This window comes from Crotalus tigris, unplaced genomic scaffold (genome assembly GCF_016545835.1).
Source record: "Crotalus tigris isolate CLP2741 ecotype Arizona unplaced genomic scaffold, ASM1654583v1 scf7180000024337.5909745, whole genome shotgun sequence".
Classification (NCBI taxonomy): Eukaryota; Metazoa; Chordata; class Lepidosauria; order Squamata; family Viperidae; genus Crotalus; species Crotalus tigris.
The window spans coordinates 5651188-5668526 of NW_024100507.1; the positions used below are offsets into that span (position 1 = coordinate 5651188).

A 17339-nucleotide genomic window follows, 5' to 3' on the forward strand; every position below is an offset into this window, starting at 1 on the left:
GTTTAGGTGTGGTGAATTGAAAAACGATTCTATAAATTGAAAAACGATTCTATACATATTCATCCTCTTGCCATTTATCTCTGGGAGACTAGATTCATCATCTCTTCTGTCTGAATAAGAAACAAAGAGCAATGTTAATCATTGATTAAATGTAGTGTTTGGGGGATAGGATTTCAATATCTCCTGTTCTCTTTAAAAATATGTAATGATTGGTCTTCATCTTCATTAGAATAAATTCCTTTTGGGAGAAGCACAAGTACAGGACTATTTTGTGCAAGTTGAATACTGCTCTCATACATTATTGACAGAATTAAGCAGATCCTCCCTCAGATCTATCAGGCTCGGTTTTATCTTGCAAACACACCGGAGTATGGCTTATTGCTCTCAGCTAACAGTTGTGGACCAGTCTGTTATGGGGTGAGGCTTTCATTATAGCTGAAATACAATTAATCTCAGCTAGGCAGTACTTATAGAGAAGGGATAATAAATTATTTCTATTTTTAATGTTCTCAGAGAATTGTTTTATGTCCCAGTTATTTTGGTTGGGAGATGGAATTTGCAGTAAAGTAAAGCTTTCCTATCTTTATCTGGCAAATAAGATGGCTTGCAATGGCGAAGAATGTTTTTTATTGCTGCAGCAGATGCAAGCAAGAGAATGTCAGGATTGCTATAAAAAAGTCACACAATTTTGCTGCCTTCTGATAATGCCTAAAAGTTAACTTTGACTGATAGATACATCCTTGTTTTTCCTTGGCCACCATGTGGAAGCAATTTATCTTTACATTTTCTGTGATTTTTTTTTTTTTTAAAACAAGGCTGGGATTTGCTTGGGTTCTCCCATTCAAATTCCAACCCAGTCCATCTCTACTTAGTTTTCCTAGGAATCGGGAAAGACTGTTAGGTGCAGCCACCTGCTCTGATCCCAGGAGATTAGAAGAAAGAAGTCACAATATCTATCTATCTGTCTGTCTGTCTGTCTGTCTGTCTGTCATCACGAGGCCCTAGAAAAGCAATGTTTTCAACATGTTTTTGCTTTTCCTTTACCCTAGAGTAGGGGTAGGCAACCTTGGCTCTTTTATGACTCGTGGACTTCAACTCCCAGAATTCCTTCTGGGAGTTGAAGTCCACGAATCATAAAAGAGCCAAGGTTGCCTACCCCTGCCCTAGAGAATCAACCCTTGTTGCAGTAAATTATACCAAACCTTCAATGCCTAAGGCTATAGCTCCCATCCTTCTCGACTGATAATTTAATGGCTGAAGAAAGTGTGAGGCCTCCCATCGCTGGGAGCGAAGATTTCCCATTTAATTGATAGATACTAATTTGTACAGTGACCCAAGTCCCAGCCCCAGAAAAGGGATGAATATTCTCAGGACAGGGTGAATATATTTTTCTTCTTGACAAAATAATCAATAGGGAAGAATCAACCCTGAAAATCTCCGAATCCTGTGAAAATCTTTTGATGGAAGTTGTGTGCTTTGATGCACAACCATAGCCATTGGATCCTAGTACTTTTTTAACATGACTTCTGAATCTATTTTCTTGTTCTTTATTGTTCTCTGAATGGATGGCTTTGGATTCTTATAAAACTTGGCTTTTGTGAGACAACCATTGTCGGGAGGACAAATGTTGTCTATTTCCCTCCCTCCACAACTTCAGACTTTGCACAAATGATATTCCTGATCATGGTTTATGTAACTGCTTGCCCTACAATATTTCACGAAGGCAGTTTTCAGTTTGAGTTGCATTATACATTTATTTTTCCACACCATCCTCTCTCCCTATTGTTATAACCTTATGATTTATCAGTGATCTAATTGTATAAGTTACCGCCTCAGTTTATTTAATGATAGTTTTTTAATGACAGTTTCCTTATACTTTCCAAATAATCCTGTCTTCCTCTCATGTTTGGAAGTGCAAGTGGCATTGAATTGGCAAAGCAGTCCATTTTGATTTTCATTTATTTATAAACATTGTTTTTCAGATTTTGACTTGAACTCTTTCTGGCACTGGAACAAGTTTGCAGATTATGTGCAGTGCGTTCTGGCTTTCACTGGGGTAACAGGATGCATCACTTACCTTTCCCTTGACTCCATTATCTTTGTTGAAACCCTGGGTTTCCTTGCTGTTTTCATTGAAGCCATGGTGGGTATCCCGCAGCTCTACCGTAATTATCAGAATAGGTCAACTGAAGGAATGAGGTAAGATTGTATGCATGTACCATAATTTCTGCATTCTTGAAATGTGGTTGTTTTCTTTTCATAAGTGACAGCCCCAGAATTTCGTCAATTAAAAACAGCAACATAAAAATACCATATATGCTTATTAACCCCTCTGCTGCTAAGCAAACCGTCAAATTTGTAGCCTAGATACCCTGAAAATAGTGACATGCAGATAAGCTGACCCTCAAAATTTTCCTTTTTATATTTTTTATAACTAAATTAGTCATAGGTGATGCACTTTTTGTGGTATTTTGGTTTAAAATTAAAGAGTCAGCTTAACCCTGGGTTGGTTTATTTGCAAGTATTTTTGGATATTTTAAAAAAAGCATTACCACATACTTGTAGATAAGCCCATCCATAGATAAAGCAATTCCAATTTCCAATTGCTAGAATTTGGAACCTAAAATCCTTGCCTTATCTACAAGTATATATGGTATGTTCATAATTCTGCCTTAGCTCTAATATTGTGGGAATATTGGTGGTAGAAAATTGTAAAAAGCTCCTTTTGCAAAGCAAAAATGGCAAGACTGAAATTGGGAGGCAAGGAAGATTCAGAAAAATGTAATATTAGAACAGTGTGTGTGTCAGTGTAATTATATGTAGCGTATACAACCTTGAAAAAAATTCCCAAACTAGGAAATATACTGTCTTTGTTTGTTCTACAAACTTGAATGTAATGATGCATCACAATCACCTGAGCTTCCTCCCCCCTTCATTTTTAAATAAGCATTGTTTGATTTATTGGCTTATACTCTAGGCTGGGGAATCTATATATAGACTGATTGACACATTATAAAAATTATGACTTTGCCCTGCACATTTTGAAAAAAAATAGAGGAAAGCCACTTCAGATTTCATGTGAATGCACTGATTCTCTGTTATTCATTTAATTATGCCAAGTGGCTTCAGATAGGGCTGTATTTATCCAGGTTCCAAAGCACCTCTAAATAACTTTCAAAATATAGGTAGACCTAATATGCTAACAAATATTATCATTAGGCTGGTTGAATACATTTTACCCTTGTTGCTGTTTGGTCGCTAAGTCGTATCATGACCCCATGGACCATAGCGCTCCAGGTTCTCCTCTACCTTTTTATGCCCTGGAATTCAGGGGTAGGCAACCTTGGCTCTTTTATGACTCATGGACTTCAGCTCCCAGATGGCTCAGGAATTTTGGGAGTTGAAGTCCACGAGTCATAAAAGAGCCAAGGTTGCCTACCCCTGCCCTAGATTTAGCATATACAGATAGTCATTGACTTATGCCCATTATGGAGCTTGCCTTTAATGAATTCACCATAGCTAGTATTCTGTCTTTCCACAGAGTTACTTCTGCTCTTGGTGTCATAAAATGCTGATAAATTCCATTTTCAAAGTCAAGTTGCAATTTAGTGAAATCTCCTACTGAATGCATGCCCTGCTTCTTAACGGCCATTGCCCTTGATATATGCTGGCTATGCATTGCTTTCTTACAACTGATAGCTTCTAAAAAAGCCAAATTGACCTATGTCTCTATTTCAACTTTCTGACTTTTTTTTTTTTTTTTGAGGCTGTAAGGTGTGTTACCCTTGTATGCACAGAAGTGCTTTATAATTGTCTGCTATGAATAGAATTGGATTAACTTCTAAGAAGAATTTCATTGAAAGTGCTCTCTTTTTTTTCAGGCTCTCATTTGGAACCTTTTTTTTTTTTTGCCATTTCGATTTTTCCAATCAGAGAAAAACTTTTGAAGTGATGCTCTGGGGCTCAGCTCTCTTTCCTCCCTCATGGATGGAAGCCTGAGGCACTCTATGAATTTGGCAGAGCTCTTAGCTCTGAGTGAGCTGCACAATTTCTTTCTGAATGCTTGTTTTTAATCTACTTAGCATCTGGGAGCAGTAAAGTCTTTTACTGTCAGCCCTTAGTCTTATTGTGTTGATGCCAGACCTGCTTGCCCTCTGCAATCCTATCTTAATTATGCCTTTCATGAATTCTGTTGCTTTCTCTTTCTTAATGATATATTGGGAACTGAATTAATGCAATTTTTTCTCTCCAGATCTGCTGTTATTTAAAAGAAAGGTAGAATTCTTCCTGTACTAGCTTGTTTTTTTTAAATAGCAATACAATATAAGGATATAAAATTTCTATTCTAAATGGCATGCCTTCTAGAATTAAGAATGGTATGTATACAGTGTATCAACTGTAGAGCATTGTCGCATCAGCCTTTTTGTAGTGGAGAGTTCTATTTTAAATCTATTTATTTAAAATAAATTCATCAACCCTAGTGGGGTGGAGAGAGTTTTCTTTAGCAATCCCATTAAATAGGTTTCACTGTTTACTTCAAAAATCTCTGGAGTTTATTTTATCTTAAAGGGTTGACATCTGTGGACTACAACCGTTCTTGTTACTTTTATCAGTTCGGGACAAAGCCGCAAGACGGTTGGGTTAGACCAGGGGTGTCAAACTCGCAATGTCACATGACACGTTGCGACGTATTGTGATTTTTTTTCCATTGTTGGTAATGGGGTGGGTGCGGTTTCGCCATGATGCATGCGGCCTGTGGCCTGGCAGTTCGACACCACTGGGTTAGACTGTTGGGACTTTCTCTCCATCTCACCTACCTTACAGGATTATTCTATTAATAGCATTCTTAAAGAGTTTAGAAAAGAATATTCCCAAATGCTAAGAATTTTATAAAAGGATATCATAAGGATTTTTTAAAAAAAATACAATTAGTGATTGACTATAGCAAGAATTTAAACCATAAGAGCTTGGTATTTTGCTGAGAATTTTCCACCATATGTTAATTCCCTTTTTCACAGCTGCCAGAGAATATATGACACTTATGATAGGAGCATACATTTGTGAAATGTGTTACAAATAGTAATGGCATGGCCGTTGTTTTCTGTGGTATAGATCAAAGAAGCTAGGTAGGTCAACTCAAATATAACATCTTTAAAATAATTCATACTTTTTTTCTGAAGATATGTTAAGCAAAACAGGTTTTGCTATACACTGATAATAAACTGTGGTCATTCAACTCTTTGGCTACTAAATGCTCAATCTCTCAAAATGACACATTAGCAACATCAAAGAAGTAATTACTTAAGTTCTTTCTGGTGAAGAGTCTAGTATGTCAGCCATCATTTCTTACTATAAAAGAACATTTAATTTAAATGAGAGTTAAATTTTGAATTAATGAGGCCTATAGCATCTGATTTGTAGAATCTGGAAATAAGTATGTCATTTCAGACTTCTTTGATGTTAACATTAGAGCTGTTCAACCCTTTGGATCCAAAGACAAAAAGTTTCTTTGGATTACCTTGGGGGAACACAGTAAATAAACACTGTACTCTCTTCCAGGATTGTGTAGCTGCTGTAGTTCTCATATTGTGACAGTCAGCATTTAAACTCCATTTCTCCCAAGGCTGAATGTCTCCTCTAACTTTATTTTACAGGAAACCCTATACCATTTCAGACAAATCTGTCTAGTCTCTTCTTAAAAAGCTCCAACACTGGAAGTTTTTAAGAAGAGACTGGACAGCCATTTGTCCGAAATGGTGTAGGGCAGTTGTTCTCAACCTTTTTAATGCCGTGACCCCCCCCAACCGGTCGTAAGTCAAGGACTACTCAACCGGTCGTAAGTCGAGGACTACTCAACTGGTGCAGCACCGTTTGCAGAATGGGACTTTTGGCGGGCTCAGCAGGGCAGAGACAGCCTGGACAATTCCTATTGGCTTTTGAAAGCCAATAGAATTAGACTCTATTCAAGAGAGTCTATTCTATTGGCTTTCAAAAGCCAATAGAATAAAAGGGAGTAGCACAGCTAAGGAAAAGGGGGAAAAAATGGCAGACTGCGTTGTTTGGCGACCCCCGTGAAATGGTCGTTCGATCCCAAATGGGGTCCTGACCCACAGGTTGAGAACCACTGGTGTAGGGTTTCCTGCCTGAGCAGGGGGTTGGACTCGGTGACCTCCAGAGTCCCTTCCAACTTTTATTATTATTATTATTATTATTATTATTATTATTATTATTATTATTATTATTATTATTATTATTACGGATCATCGCACAGTCAGCCAGATGTTCAGACTGGATTTGGCATTTTGTCTACCTATCGAGTCCTTACCCAGGACTTGGGATAGGCAGATGTGAATGTTTGATGGTATTACAGATATCGTCGTATTATTATTATTATTATTATTATTATTATTACTACTACTACTACTACTACTACTACTACTTCCCTCCTCCTGTGTTTTTTGTTACCAATATAGCTCATCAGCTTCCACAATTTTGACTATGCTTTGAACCAGCGTTTTGCCTTTTCTGCCATCAACCTTTTCATCACCTTCATGCTTATTTGGTAAATCCCATGCTTTCAATATTGGCCTCTGTCATCTACCTGTCCTTATTTTATAGCCTCTCTACAGCTCCCTTGTCTACCACCTTGACCTGAATGACTTTGGTCAGTATGGCTGCAACTATTTCTTTCTTCTGACTTTTTAATTAGGGTAACACCAGGTTGCCTCAAATGAGAACCTGGTGAGCCAAATCATTGTCAGCCCAGGAGCATTGTTTGACTACAGCACATAGGAAAGCATTTGGAATAAGAGTTCTTTTTTGAGCATTATAATGCCGCACCTCAAGCAATTATTTGTTGAGTCTATGGATAATTGGCTGTCGGTGTGGAATCCGGCAAATTTCTCTATAAAAGCAATTCTGATATGGGATTTGATTCAGTGAATAAATCTAAGCTTTTGATGTAGGCATACAGAATAAACTTGATCCTTGCAAGGTGAGACAGCATATTAAAACTTCACATACTATCAGTAAACTGATTTCCTTTTTTAAATATTTAAAAATAATGATTGAACAAGCAGAGAAAGAAAATTAGCAATTTATAAATGCAATGAGCCTCTGATTTAGACACTGCTTAAGGTGAGCCTTTATTTTTCATATCACTGGGGTCCGTTTGCATACAGATAACCTTTCTGCTACTTAGTAAATATTGTTCTAATACTCTTAAAAATGTGTTCAGCTTATATTAGTAGATTCTTCAACGTGAAAACCTACATGTAATAAAAATAATAGCTGAACTATATAATTTGCAGAGTACAATGGTTAATGCAAGATGAAGGATTTTTTAACCACTTCAGCCATGTTATTTAAAAGAACTGGAAAAGTGTGCAAACCCCTCTCCCAGTAAATATTATGCTAATGCTGTTGAATGGACTTCAACTGTTCAACGGATGCCATACAGAAGCAGATGAGTCATGTGTAAGAAAGATTTTGGTAGTAGGAAAGTTTGGTAGGAAGAAAAATTCAGTTTTGAAGCTTCCTTCCTTCCTTCCTCCCTCTCTTTTTGGAGATCCTTCCTGCCTTCATAAATGCACCCTTAAAAAATATTTTCTTTGTTGACCATTGGTCAAAGTGAACATATGGCTTGCACTTCCACCAAAGAAGTTATTGCTTACACTTTATCATTATATTGGTAACCATTACATGGGATTTAGTATTACAGAGAACTGAGTGGAAGCAGTTTGTTATCAATGGCCAATAAAAAATTGGGAAAGAATTCCATTTATTGGGTTTTAGATGCCCCTTATGTGTAATATGCCAAATTTGGCTACTTAGATTAAGGAAGGATATTACTGCATTTTAAAATACCTGATTCAGATTATTGTCAGTAGTTAAGTTATACTTGGAGGTGATGGGATCCAGAAGGGACCTTAGAGATAATCTAATTGAACCCTCTGCTCAGTGCAGGAAACTAGAATAGAATAGAATAAGAGTTGGAAGGGACCTTGTAAATCATCTAATCCAGCGGTTCTCAACCTATGGGTCGCGACCCCATTTGGGGTCGATTGACCATTTTTCGGGGGTCGCCAAGGGCGGCGATCCACCATTTTCTCCCCTCGGGGCGCCACCGCGCATGCGTGCCGTGCATGGGGGCGCCGCCGCGCATGCATGCCGCGCATGGGGCGGTGCCCCCCATGTGCGCGCCGCCGCGCATGCGCATAACGTTTGTGTGACAGGGGTCACCGTCACACAAACGTTGAGAACCACCGATCTAATCCAACCCCTCACCCAAGCAGGAAACCCTACACCATTTCTGACAGATGTCAGTCCAGTCTCTTCTTGAAAGCTTCCAGTGATGAAGCTCCTACAACTCCTGAAGGCAAGCTGTTCCATTGGTTTATTGTTCTCATTGTCAGAAAATTTCTCATTTCTAGGTTAAATCTCTTCTTGGTCAGTTCCCATTCATTATTTCTTGTCTGGCCTTCAGGTTCTTTGGAAAATAGATTGACCTCTCTGCGAGACCCCCTCAAATATTGGAACACTGCTATCATATCTCCCCTGGTCCTTCTCTTCATTAGACCAGCCATGCCCAGTTCCTGTAACCGTTCTTCATATGTTTTAGCCTCCAGTCTCCTAATCATCTTTGTTGCTCTTCTCTGCACTTTTTCTAGAGTCTCAACATCTTTTTTATAGTGTGGTGACCAAAACTAGTCACAATATTCTAGGTGTGGTCTTACTAAGGCTTTATAGAATGGTATTAGTACCTCATATGATCTTGATTAAATCCCTCTGTTAATGCAATTGGCTTTTTTGGCCGCCACCACACACTGTTAGTTCATATTTAATTGATTATCCACTAAGACTCCAAGATCCCTTTCACAGTTACTGCTATTAAGCCTGGCTTCACCCAATCTATATGTGTACTTTTGGTTTTTCTTGCCTAAGAGTAAGACTTCATTTTTTCTACATTGAATTTCATTTTGTTAGATAGGACCCAGTGTTCAAGTCTGTCAAGATCCATCTGGATCTTGATCCTATCATCTAGGGCAGTGGTTCTCAACCTTTTTAATGCTGCGACCCCCCAACCGTTTGTAAGTCGAGGATTACCCAACCGGTCTTAAGTCGAGGACTTTCCCTGCCCAGGAGTGCCACACATGCATGGTGCCGCCCCCCTGCGCCGGCCGAGGCATAGCTGGCAAGCGGCAGCGACGGTGCAGGCCAACCACCGGCTGGGCCACCAGCTGGCCCAGCCCAAGGGAGGTAAGGCACCCACCAGGCCCCACACACGCCAGCAACCCTCCCTATGCCCACCGGCCTCCCACCTCCCACCCCTGACCCTCTTTTACTTACATTTTTAGTAGTTGCTCAGCAGGGAGGGGTGGAACCTTCCAGACAGCTCGCCTTTGCTGCAGACAACTTGCAGCACTGTTTGCAGAATGGGACTTTTGGCGGGCTCAGCAGGGCAGAGACAGCCTGGACAATTCCTATTGGCTTTTCAAAGCCAATAGAATTAAACTCTATTCAAGAAAGTCTATGGTTTGAGGTTGAGAACCACTGATCTAGGGTGTTGGCTATTCCTGCCAGCTTATATCACCTGCAAATTTGATGAGTTCCCCTTCTATTCCCTCATCTAAGTCATTAATGAAGATATTGAAGAGTACTGGGCCTAAGTCAGAGTCTTGTGGTATCCCACTGCTTACTTCTCTCCATGTGGATGTAGTACCATTGAGGACTACTCATTGAGTACGGTTTGTCAGCCAGTTACAAATCCATCTAGTGGTGATGCTGTCTACCCCACATTTTTCTAGTTTACCAACAAGTAGGTTATAATCTACTTTGTCAAATGCCTTGCTGAAGTCTAAGTATACTATGTCCATGGCATTTCGCTGGTCTACTAATTTAGTCACTACTACTATACCAATCATGATAGATGACATCTTGGCTCCATACAAACATCCTTGGAGGAAGGAGAGTCCACCCTCTCCTGAGACAGGCTGTTTTATTTCTTCATATCCTTCTTATCAGTATAAATTTTCTTCTACTGTCCAATTTCCATGCTATAGAACTTCTTCTATCTTCTGCAAAAAAAACTCTAAACAATTTTTTAAAATATACCTTTATATATTTAAATATAATTCTTAAGATTGGATGTTTGTATGTTGTGTACTCTTTGATAGATATTTATGAGCGATACTTTGAAAGACAGATTCTGAACAACTGCTATGGATTAAAATCTAATATTTAATTGCCTAGACTGGTCTTAGAATCATTAAATAACAGTATGAACTACTGACATGATGTCCCAGTTAAAAGAAATGAAGAACTTAATATGCTGCATTTTCTTGAGAGATTTGCAAGACAACAGTATTAAATTAATCTCTGTTGATAATTATGAGTTTTGGTTTGGTCTTCCAATTCCTAAAATAGTTCCCCAGACAAGATTAATCTCTAATTAAATGGTAGATTATTGCCCCTTTGGCATTCTAAATTGTCTCTGAAATTTGAAATACGCAACTCATGCATTTTTCCTAACGTGCAGCATGGCCTCAAATTAAGTGTACAGTGTTTCATTTCCACTTGTCATGGGCCTAATTCAAAAGTGCCATTGCTTTTGCTGTTTGAAGATTTAACTGTTTGAACTAATACTTCTGCGCTGAGTAATGAATAGCTTGCAATATTGTCATGGTAGCAGCGCCTTAAGAAAAAACAGCATTTCTGTCTTTATCACCTCTCGTCCATAAGGAGCTGGAAATCTGCCTATCTATAGCTTCCATTTCTGATAGCGCACTCAAAGCAGTGTGGGTAGGAAATCTGCAGTGTCTGAGAGACAAATAACACAACTGAGAGTTAGAATTCTTATTGCCGCCTTTATGATCCTTGAAACAAGGTTTCTCTTGGGGAGCCCCTAGCATGTGGGTTTCATCCAGCATGAAGAGCTGCTAATTTTAAGAACGCTTCAAAAACCTGAAAAGGAAAAACCGGACACCCATTGTTAAATCTGATTTAAGTATTTAACTGCTGTCTCAGATGTCTGTGGGATTCTCGGTGGCTTTCAGTTACACGAATCTGTCCTTAATTTTATTAAAAACTAAGTCTACCAGCCATGAGCACATTCTAAGATGATGCTGTATTTGCTTTGTGGATGTGACCCAGGATCATCTTTCTCTATGGTACGTTGCTAAAGAGTCAGGCATTATATCTCTGCCCCTGTCCCAAAGTTAGCTGAAACAAACTTCTTGTATTAGGTCATCCTTTTACTTGGGGATACAGTTTCTGCTTCATACCATAGTTCCCAAAATAACATTGGAGCTCTTCTTTCTTTCCCAGTCCCAGTTAACTGATTTTTCTGATAGATGGGACTGGACATCTTGCTCGTTCTTGAGATTATTAGTGCGGCTGACACGCCAGACGGATTGCTGCAAAGTGACATAAGAAATTCCTGTTCCGAGGGGTTGCGCATCGGCATGCATGCCGGAATGAGCTTTGAATTTAGAACTCCTAAGCGTTGCCCTGGGATCTCAGAGTTGGCCTCAAAAGATTGGCCTCTGTTACCTGCTCATTCAGGAATTCCATTTTTTTAGGTGAAACTGGACAGACTCAGATTTAAAAAAAATAAAAAAAGATATATTTTTTTAAAAAAATACAGGTAGTCCTCAACTTACAACCACAGTGGAGCCCAAAATTTCTGTTGCTAAGTGAGACATTTGTTAAGAGATTTTTTTTGCCCCATTTTACGACCTTTCTTGCCACAGTTGTTAAGTGAAATCACTGCATTTGTTAAGTTAGCGACACGATTGTTAAATGAATCTGCCTTCTCCCGTTGACACTGCTTGTAAGAAGGTCGCAAAAGGTGATCACATGATTCCAGGACACTGCAACCGTCGTAAATATAAGCCAGTTGCCAAGTGTCTGAATTTTGTTCACGTGACCTTGGGGATGCTGCAATGGTCGTAAGTATGAAAAATGGTCATAAGTCCGTTTTTTCCGGACTTTTTCAGTGCCATTGTAACTTTGAATGGTCATTAAAAGAACTGTTGTAAATTGAGGACTACCTGTATTCTATCCATAAAACTGCTATTTAGAAATTTGGAGATGGATTGCATCAATACCTACCTGAATTTTTGGTTGCATTTAAATTCTCATTAGGTTCTTTAATTTCATGCATTTTCCCTCCTGGCCTTAATTTTAGAGCAGATTCAAACCTGCTCATTATGATCATTTAAACTGTCATGTATGGCAAAGACATTACTGAATAAAGTCATATAAAAATAGTCCTGTGCATAGCTGATTTAGAAAAACAGCATAATTTCATAATAAAGCAGGTTCCATTTAATGTCAGTTAAATTCATTTTAGTGAAAAAAATATTTAATGTTAAAACTGTTTAAACTACAATTTACATATTGGGCAAGGAAATTCTATTCTTGTTTGTTGTGTGAGATTATCTGGATGCATGTTCTTTAGTACTCAGCTTCCTGTAAAGTTATTAGGGGAATGTTGTTGTTGTTAATTGCGAAGTTGTGTCTGACCCATCGCGAGCCCAGGGACAACGTTCCTCCTTCCTGCCCTCTACCATCTTTTGGAGTCCATTTAAGCTCATGCCTACTGCTTCAGTGACTCCATCCAGCCACCTCGTTCTCTGTCGTCCCCTTTTTCTATTGCTCTCAATCTTTCCCAGCATTAGGTGAGTCCTTCCTTCTCATTAGGTGGCCAAAACACTTGAGTTTCAACTTCAGGATCTGGCCTTCTAAAGAGCAGTCAGGTTTGATCTCCTCTAGGACTGACCGGTTTGATCACCTTTCAGTCCAGGGGACTCGCAAGAGTCTCCTCCAGCACCATAGTTCAAAGGCCTCAATTCTTTGGCGCTCAGCCTTTCTTATGGTCCAACTTTCACAGCCATACATTGCAACTGGGAAAACCATGGCCTTGACTATACGTACTTTTGTTGGCAGGGTGATGTCTCTGCTTTTTAGTATGCTGTCTAGATTTGCCATAGCTTTCCTCCCCAAGAGCAAGCATCTTTTAATTTCTTTTAATTAGGGGAATACAGTAATTCAATTCATTGTTGAGGATTCGAAGCAGTGCGTCTTTCATTGGAGCAGTATGATTTGAAAGGTACAACAAATTACTTTGGCCGCAGAAATTGACACAGCAAAGAACTTAGTTGAATTCCACATGAAAGGTAAGAACAAGTCACAAATGTGCCATTTTCATGCCAGTGCCACAGAGATTGGTCATCGATTTCTTTTGGGATGTTTTCTGACTCCGGAGCCTAATCTGCAGCTATGATATTTTGTGGTCGTTTCCTGTTCAAAGACCATACTCTGCTTAGGTTTCAGTCTCACAAAGTGTTGACCAAGTGCTGCCACCTGATTAGGCAGTGAATTTACATTGTTCACCAGTTGTATTAGTAAGACTTTTCCTAATTGTAGAGAATATTTGTAGCTCGGATTGTAGATTTAGGCAGAGATTTGTCCTCCGATTTTGCTAGTTAGCTCCCAAACATTTTGTTACCGGACTAGCTAACATCTTCGCTGGGGGTTTTTTGGGTGAAGTTTCTTGTCGCTAATGTACTTTTCTTAATATTTCTTAACTATACAGTGTTGAATATTGAACACTGATCTTGGTGATTTCTGAGCTGATCTCAGAATAAGCAACTAATTGGTTGGGGCTATCCATCCATGCATGCATCATCTATCAATCATCTCTCCGTCCATCCATCCATCCATCCATCCATCCATCCATCCATCCATCCAATCTATCTATTTGCTCTATAGACTAGATTAGGAAGAAACAAAGTCTGGAAGCAAGGCAGTGGCTAACCACACTAGCATTTTCCCCAAGAGAAGAACATTTGTAAGCTAGCATATCACTACAAGTTGACCTGGACTTGCGGAAAACTTTCGTTTTTGTTATTTCTGCTTAAAATTTCACATATATTTGTGTGTTTGTGCATAATACAAATTCTGCCAAGTTTTTGTTTCTGTCATTGGTTATTTTTTATATTCTATATCTTTATTTGGCTTTTTGCTCTGCAAAAATAGGTAAAATAAATCACCAGTATATATTTATATTTTCTGAACAGGGGACCTTTTGCTCTGACATGAGTTACTATTGGTATCTTATTATAGTCAGCACTTGCAAAAATGGATGCCCATATTGTAATTGGTTCCTGTTTCAACAACAGATAAAGATTTACTGATTAGAAAGTATTGAAAATATTGCTAAGAAAATGAGCAACGGGTGGTACCGGCTTCATTCTTTATTAATGTCTATGGTTCACATGTCCTTGCCCATCTTTCTTTTGAAGGATACTTTTGTTTTTTCTCAGGCTTCAGCAAGATTAAAAATAAAAGTTATCCCTGCATGTTGTTCAAGACAACTGAATTAGACTTGGGAATAGTGATTAAAGATTGAATATTTCTTTTGAAACCCACATTAAGAACTTTGGCCCTAGCAGATCCAGCTATTTCTTCATTGCTAAGTTCAAGCTTGGCTATCAGAATTGGCCAGCACTCCAAATATTCCATTATCATATTCCACTGGAGAACTTGTGGAGAGAATAAAGTGGTTATTACAAAAATACTTGGCAAAGCTGGTACATTAGCCTTTATTTCTGGAGCACAAAATCTTTTGCTAAGAGGGACACTAAATGAACACTAAATGAGCGAAACGGTGTACGGTTTCCTGCCTGAGCAGGTGGTTGGACTCAATGACCTCCAAGGTCCCTTCCAACTTTATTATTATTATTATTATTATTATTATTATTATTATTATTATTATTGATCATCGCACAGTCAGCCAGATGTTCAGACTGGATTTGGCATTTTGTCTACCTATCGAGTCCTTACCCAGGACCTGGGATAGGCAGATGTGGATGTTTGATGGTATTACAGGTATCGTCGCAGGATGGAAGCAGTTCCTAATAAGGCCGCCTTTTGCAATTGACTAATAGCAAATTTGTCAATGCCAATGGTGTTCAAGTGGTGCTCCAGTTGTTTTGGGATTGCGCCCAAGGAGCCTATGACTATTGGTACTACCCTTGCTTGCTTTTGCCACAGTCTTTCTATTTCTATTTGTAGGTCTTTGTATTTTGTTATCTTCTCCAGTTCTTTCTCGTCTATTCTGCTGTCTCCAGGCACTGCCACGTCCACTATCCAGACTTTTTTGTCTTTCTTATCGACAATTGTTAAGTCTGGGGTGTTATGTTGCAGGTGCTTGTCTGTTTGAATTCTGAAGTCCCAGAGCAGTTTAATTTTATCATTTTCTATGACTTTCTCTATTTTATGATCCCACCAGTTTTTGCTTACAGGCAAATGATATTTTTTGCAGATCTTCCAATGCACCATTGTTGCTACTTTGTCATGCCGCTGCTTGTAATCAGTCTGTGCAATCTTCTTGCAACAGCTTACCAAGTGGTCCACTGTTTCTTCAGCTTCTTTGCATAGGCGGCACTTACTGTCTGTTGCTGTCTTCTCAATTTTGACTTTGTATGCATTTGTCCTTAAGGCTTGGTCTTGTGCAGCCAGAATTAGTCCCTCGGTCTCTTTCTTCAATTTTCCTGCTCTTAGCCATTGCCAGGTTTTATTATTATCTGCTTTCCCAGCTATTTTTTTCATGTATTGGCCATGTAGTGCTTTGTCTTCCCATGCCTCTATTCTGTTCTTCATTTGGTCTTTCTTGTAGGCCAGTTTGGTCTCTCCAGTAGTTAGTAAGCCTTCCTGATATACTAATTTCAGTGCATCTTCATCATTGTTCTTCAGATATTCTTCCAAAGCCATTTTTTCTTCTTCAACCATCTGATGTACTTGTAGCATTCCACGCCCACCTATTTGCCTTGGTAGATAAAGTCTATCAATGTCACTGCGTGGATGAAGGGCATGATTCATTGTCATTATTTTTCTGGTCTACCTATCCATTGCTTTTAGTTCTGCTTGAGTCCAGTCCACTATTCCAGCTGTGTACCTAATGACTGGGATTGCCCAGGTGTTGATTGCCTTTATGGTATTTCCTCCATTGAGTTTGGATTTTAAGATCTTCTTCACTCTCTTGATGTATTCACCTCTAATCTTTTTCTTGACTTCAGTGTGCTTGATGTTGTCAGCTTGAAGGATACCCAAGTATTTGTAGTACTCTTCCTCATCCAGACTCTTAATGTTATTTTCGTGGGGCATCTTGATTCCTTCAGTTTTCACTATTTTTCCTTGTTTGATAGTAAGTGTGGCACATTTGTCCAAGCCAAACTCCATTACAATATCTTGGCTATATATACGGACAGTGTTGAGCAGCGATTCTATTTCAGATGATGTTTTTCCATACAGCTTCAGATCATCCATGTATTATTATTATTATTATTATTATTATTACATTCCAACTGTTTACCCCCAGTTTGGGGACTTCTTCACTTTATTTTAAATTTCTTCTCAGGTGCCATAATTTACAGCATTGTTTGTCAACAAGCGGCACATGAGGCATTTGAAATTCTTTCAGCTGTTCTATAAATTTCACTTCTGCTTATTTAGTATGCATTTCTTTGACATATCACTTTTTTAAGGGGAAAAAATGTTCCTTTGTTGATACACAAACCCATTTCTGGATATTGCTGTACCCTTCAACTCTTAGGATATAAATTTTCCTATCTAGTTTATTTTTTTTTCATTATTGGTTTCTCTGTATATTTCATCAGTTGTTCTCCTGCAGTGTCTGCTGTTCCTGTTATCCTGTATTCCGGTTAGTATGCATTCTCATCTATACCAAGAGGAGAGTTGCATGAATCAGTGGCCTCCAATCTTTCTGGCTTTGCGAACTGGTGGGTGGGGGAGACGGATGATAGTTCCAGGCAAATGGTGAGTGAGTACACAAGCAGCTCCATTCCCGCAAGCAGCCGGTACGCACGCCTGCCACTTGCATAATTGGAGCTGTGCACTCATGCTTGCCTGCCCGCTCCGCACGCAAGTGGCCACTTCCATGGCCCGGTACCAGCCACAGCCAGGGGGTTGGGGATCCCTGGCATAAATAACCTGAGCTTTGTTGTTGATTTTTAACAGTTTCTGCTTGCTGTAATGATTGATTTATGTTGGAATGTTATCTATCTCTATTTCTTTTTCTCCTACTTGGCTAGGTAGAAATATCTAACTGATCATGACTAAACTAAAAAACTAAACTAGTTGAATCACAGTTTTGTAGAGGATGGAAGCCACAAGGAAATGCCAGGCCTGTGTATTGGGCTGAAAAGTTGGAAAAATTCCCAGCAACAGGCAGGGCCAAAACACTTTGGTAGTTGCATATAACCATTACCTGGAATCAAACTTGATTCCAGATGATGAAATATTTATTCATCTGA

General features: G+C 39.0%; 1 protein-coding gene across 3 annotated transcripts in view; it reads left to right on the plus strand.

Moving 5' to 3' along the window:
• SLC66A2 (solute carrier family 66 member 2) overlaps positions 1–17339 on the plus strand; it is a 62971-nt gene that overhangs the window by 31476 nt on the left and 14156 nt on the right. For 2 of the 3 annotated variants that reach the window (XM_039325380.1, XM_039325382.1), the window contains one exon: positions 1983–2199. In XM_039325380.1, the coding sequence (XP_039181314.1) occupies positions 1983–2199 (217 nt within the window). Of the gene's footprint in view, positions 1–1982; positions 2200–3881; positions 5667–17339 lie in introns of those variants that run through there. The other variant, XM_039325383.1, reaches the window with a different exon arrangement.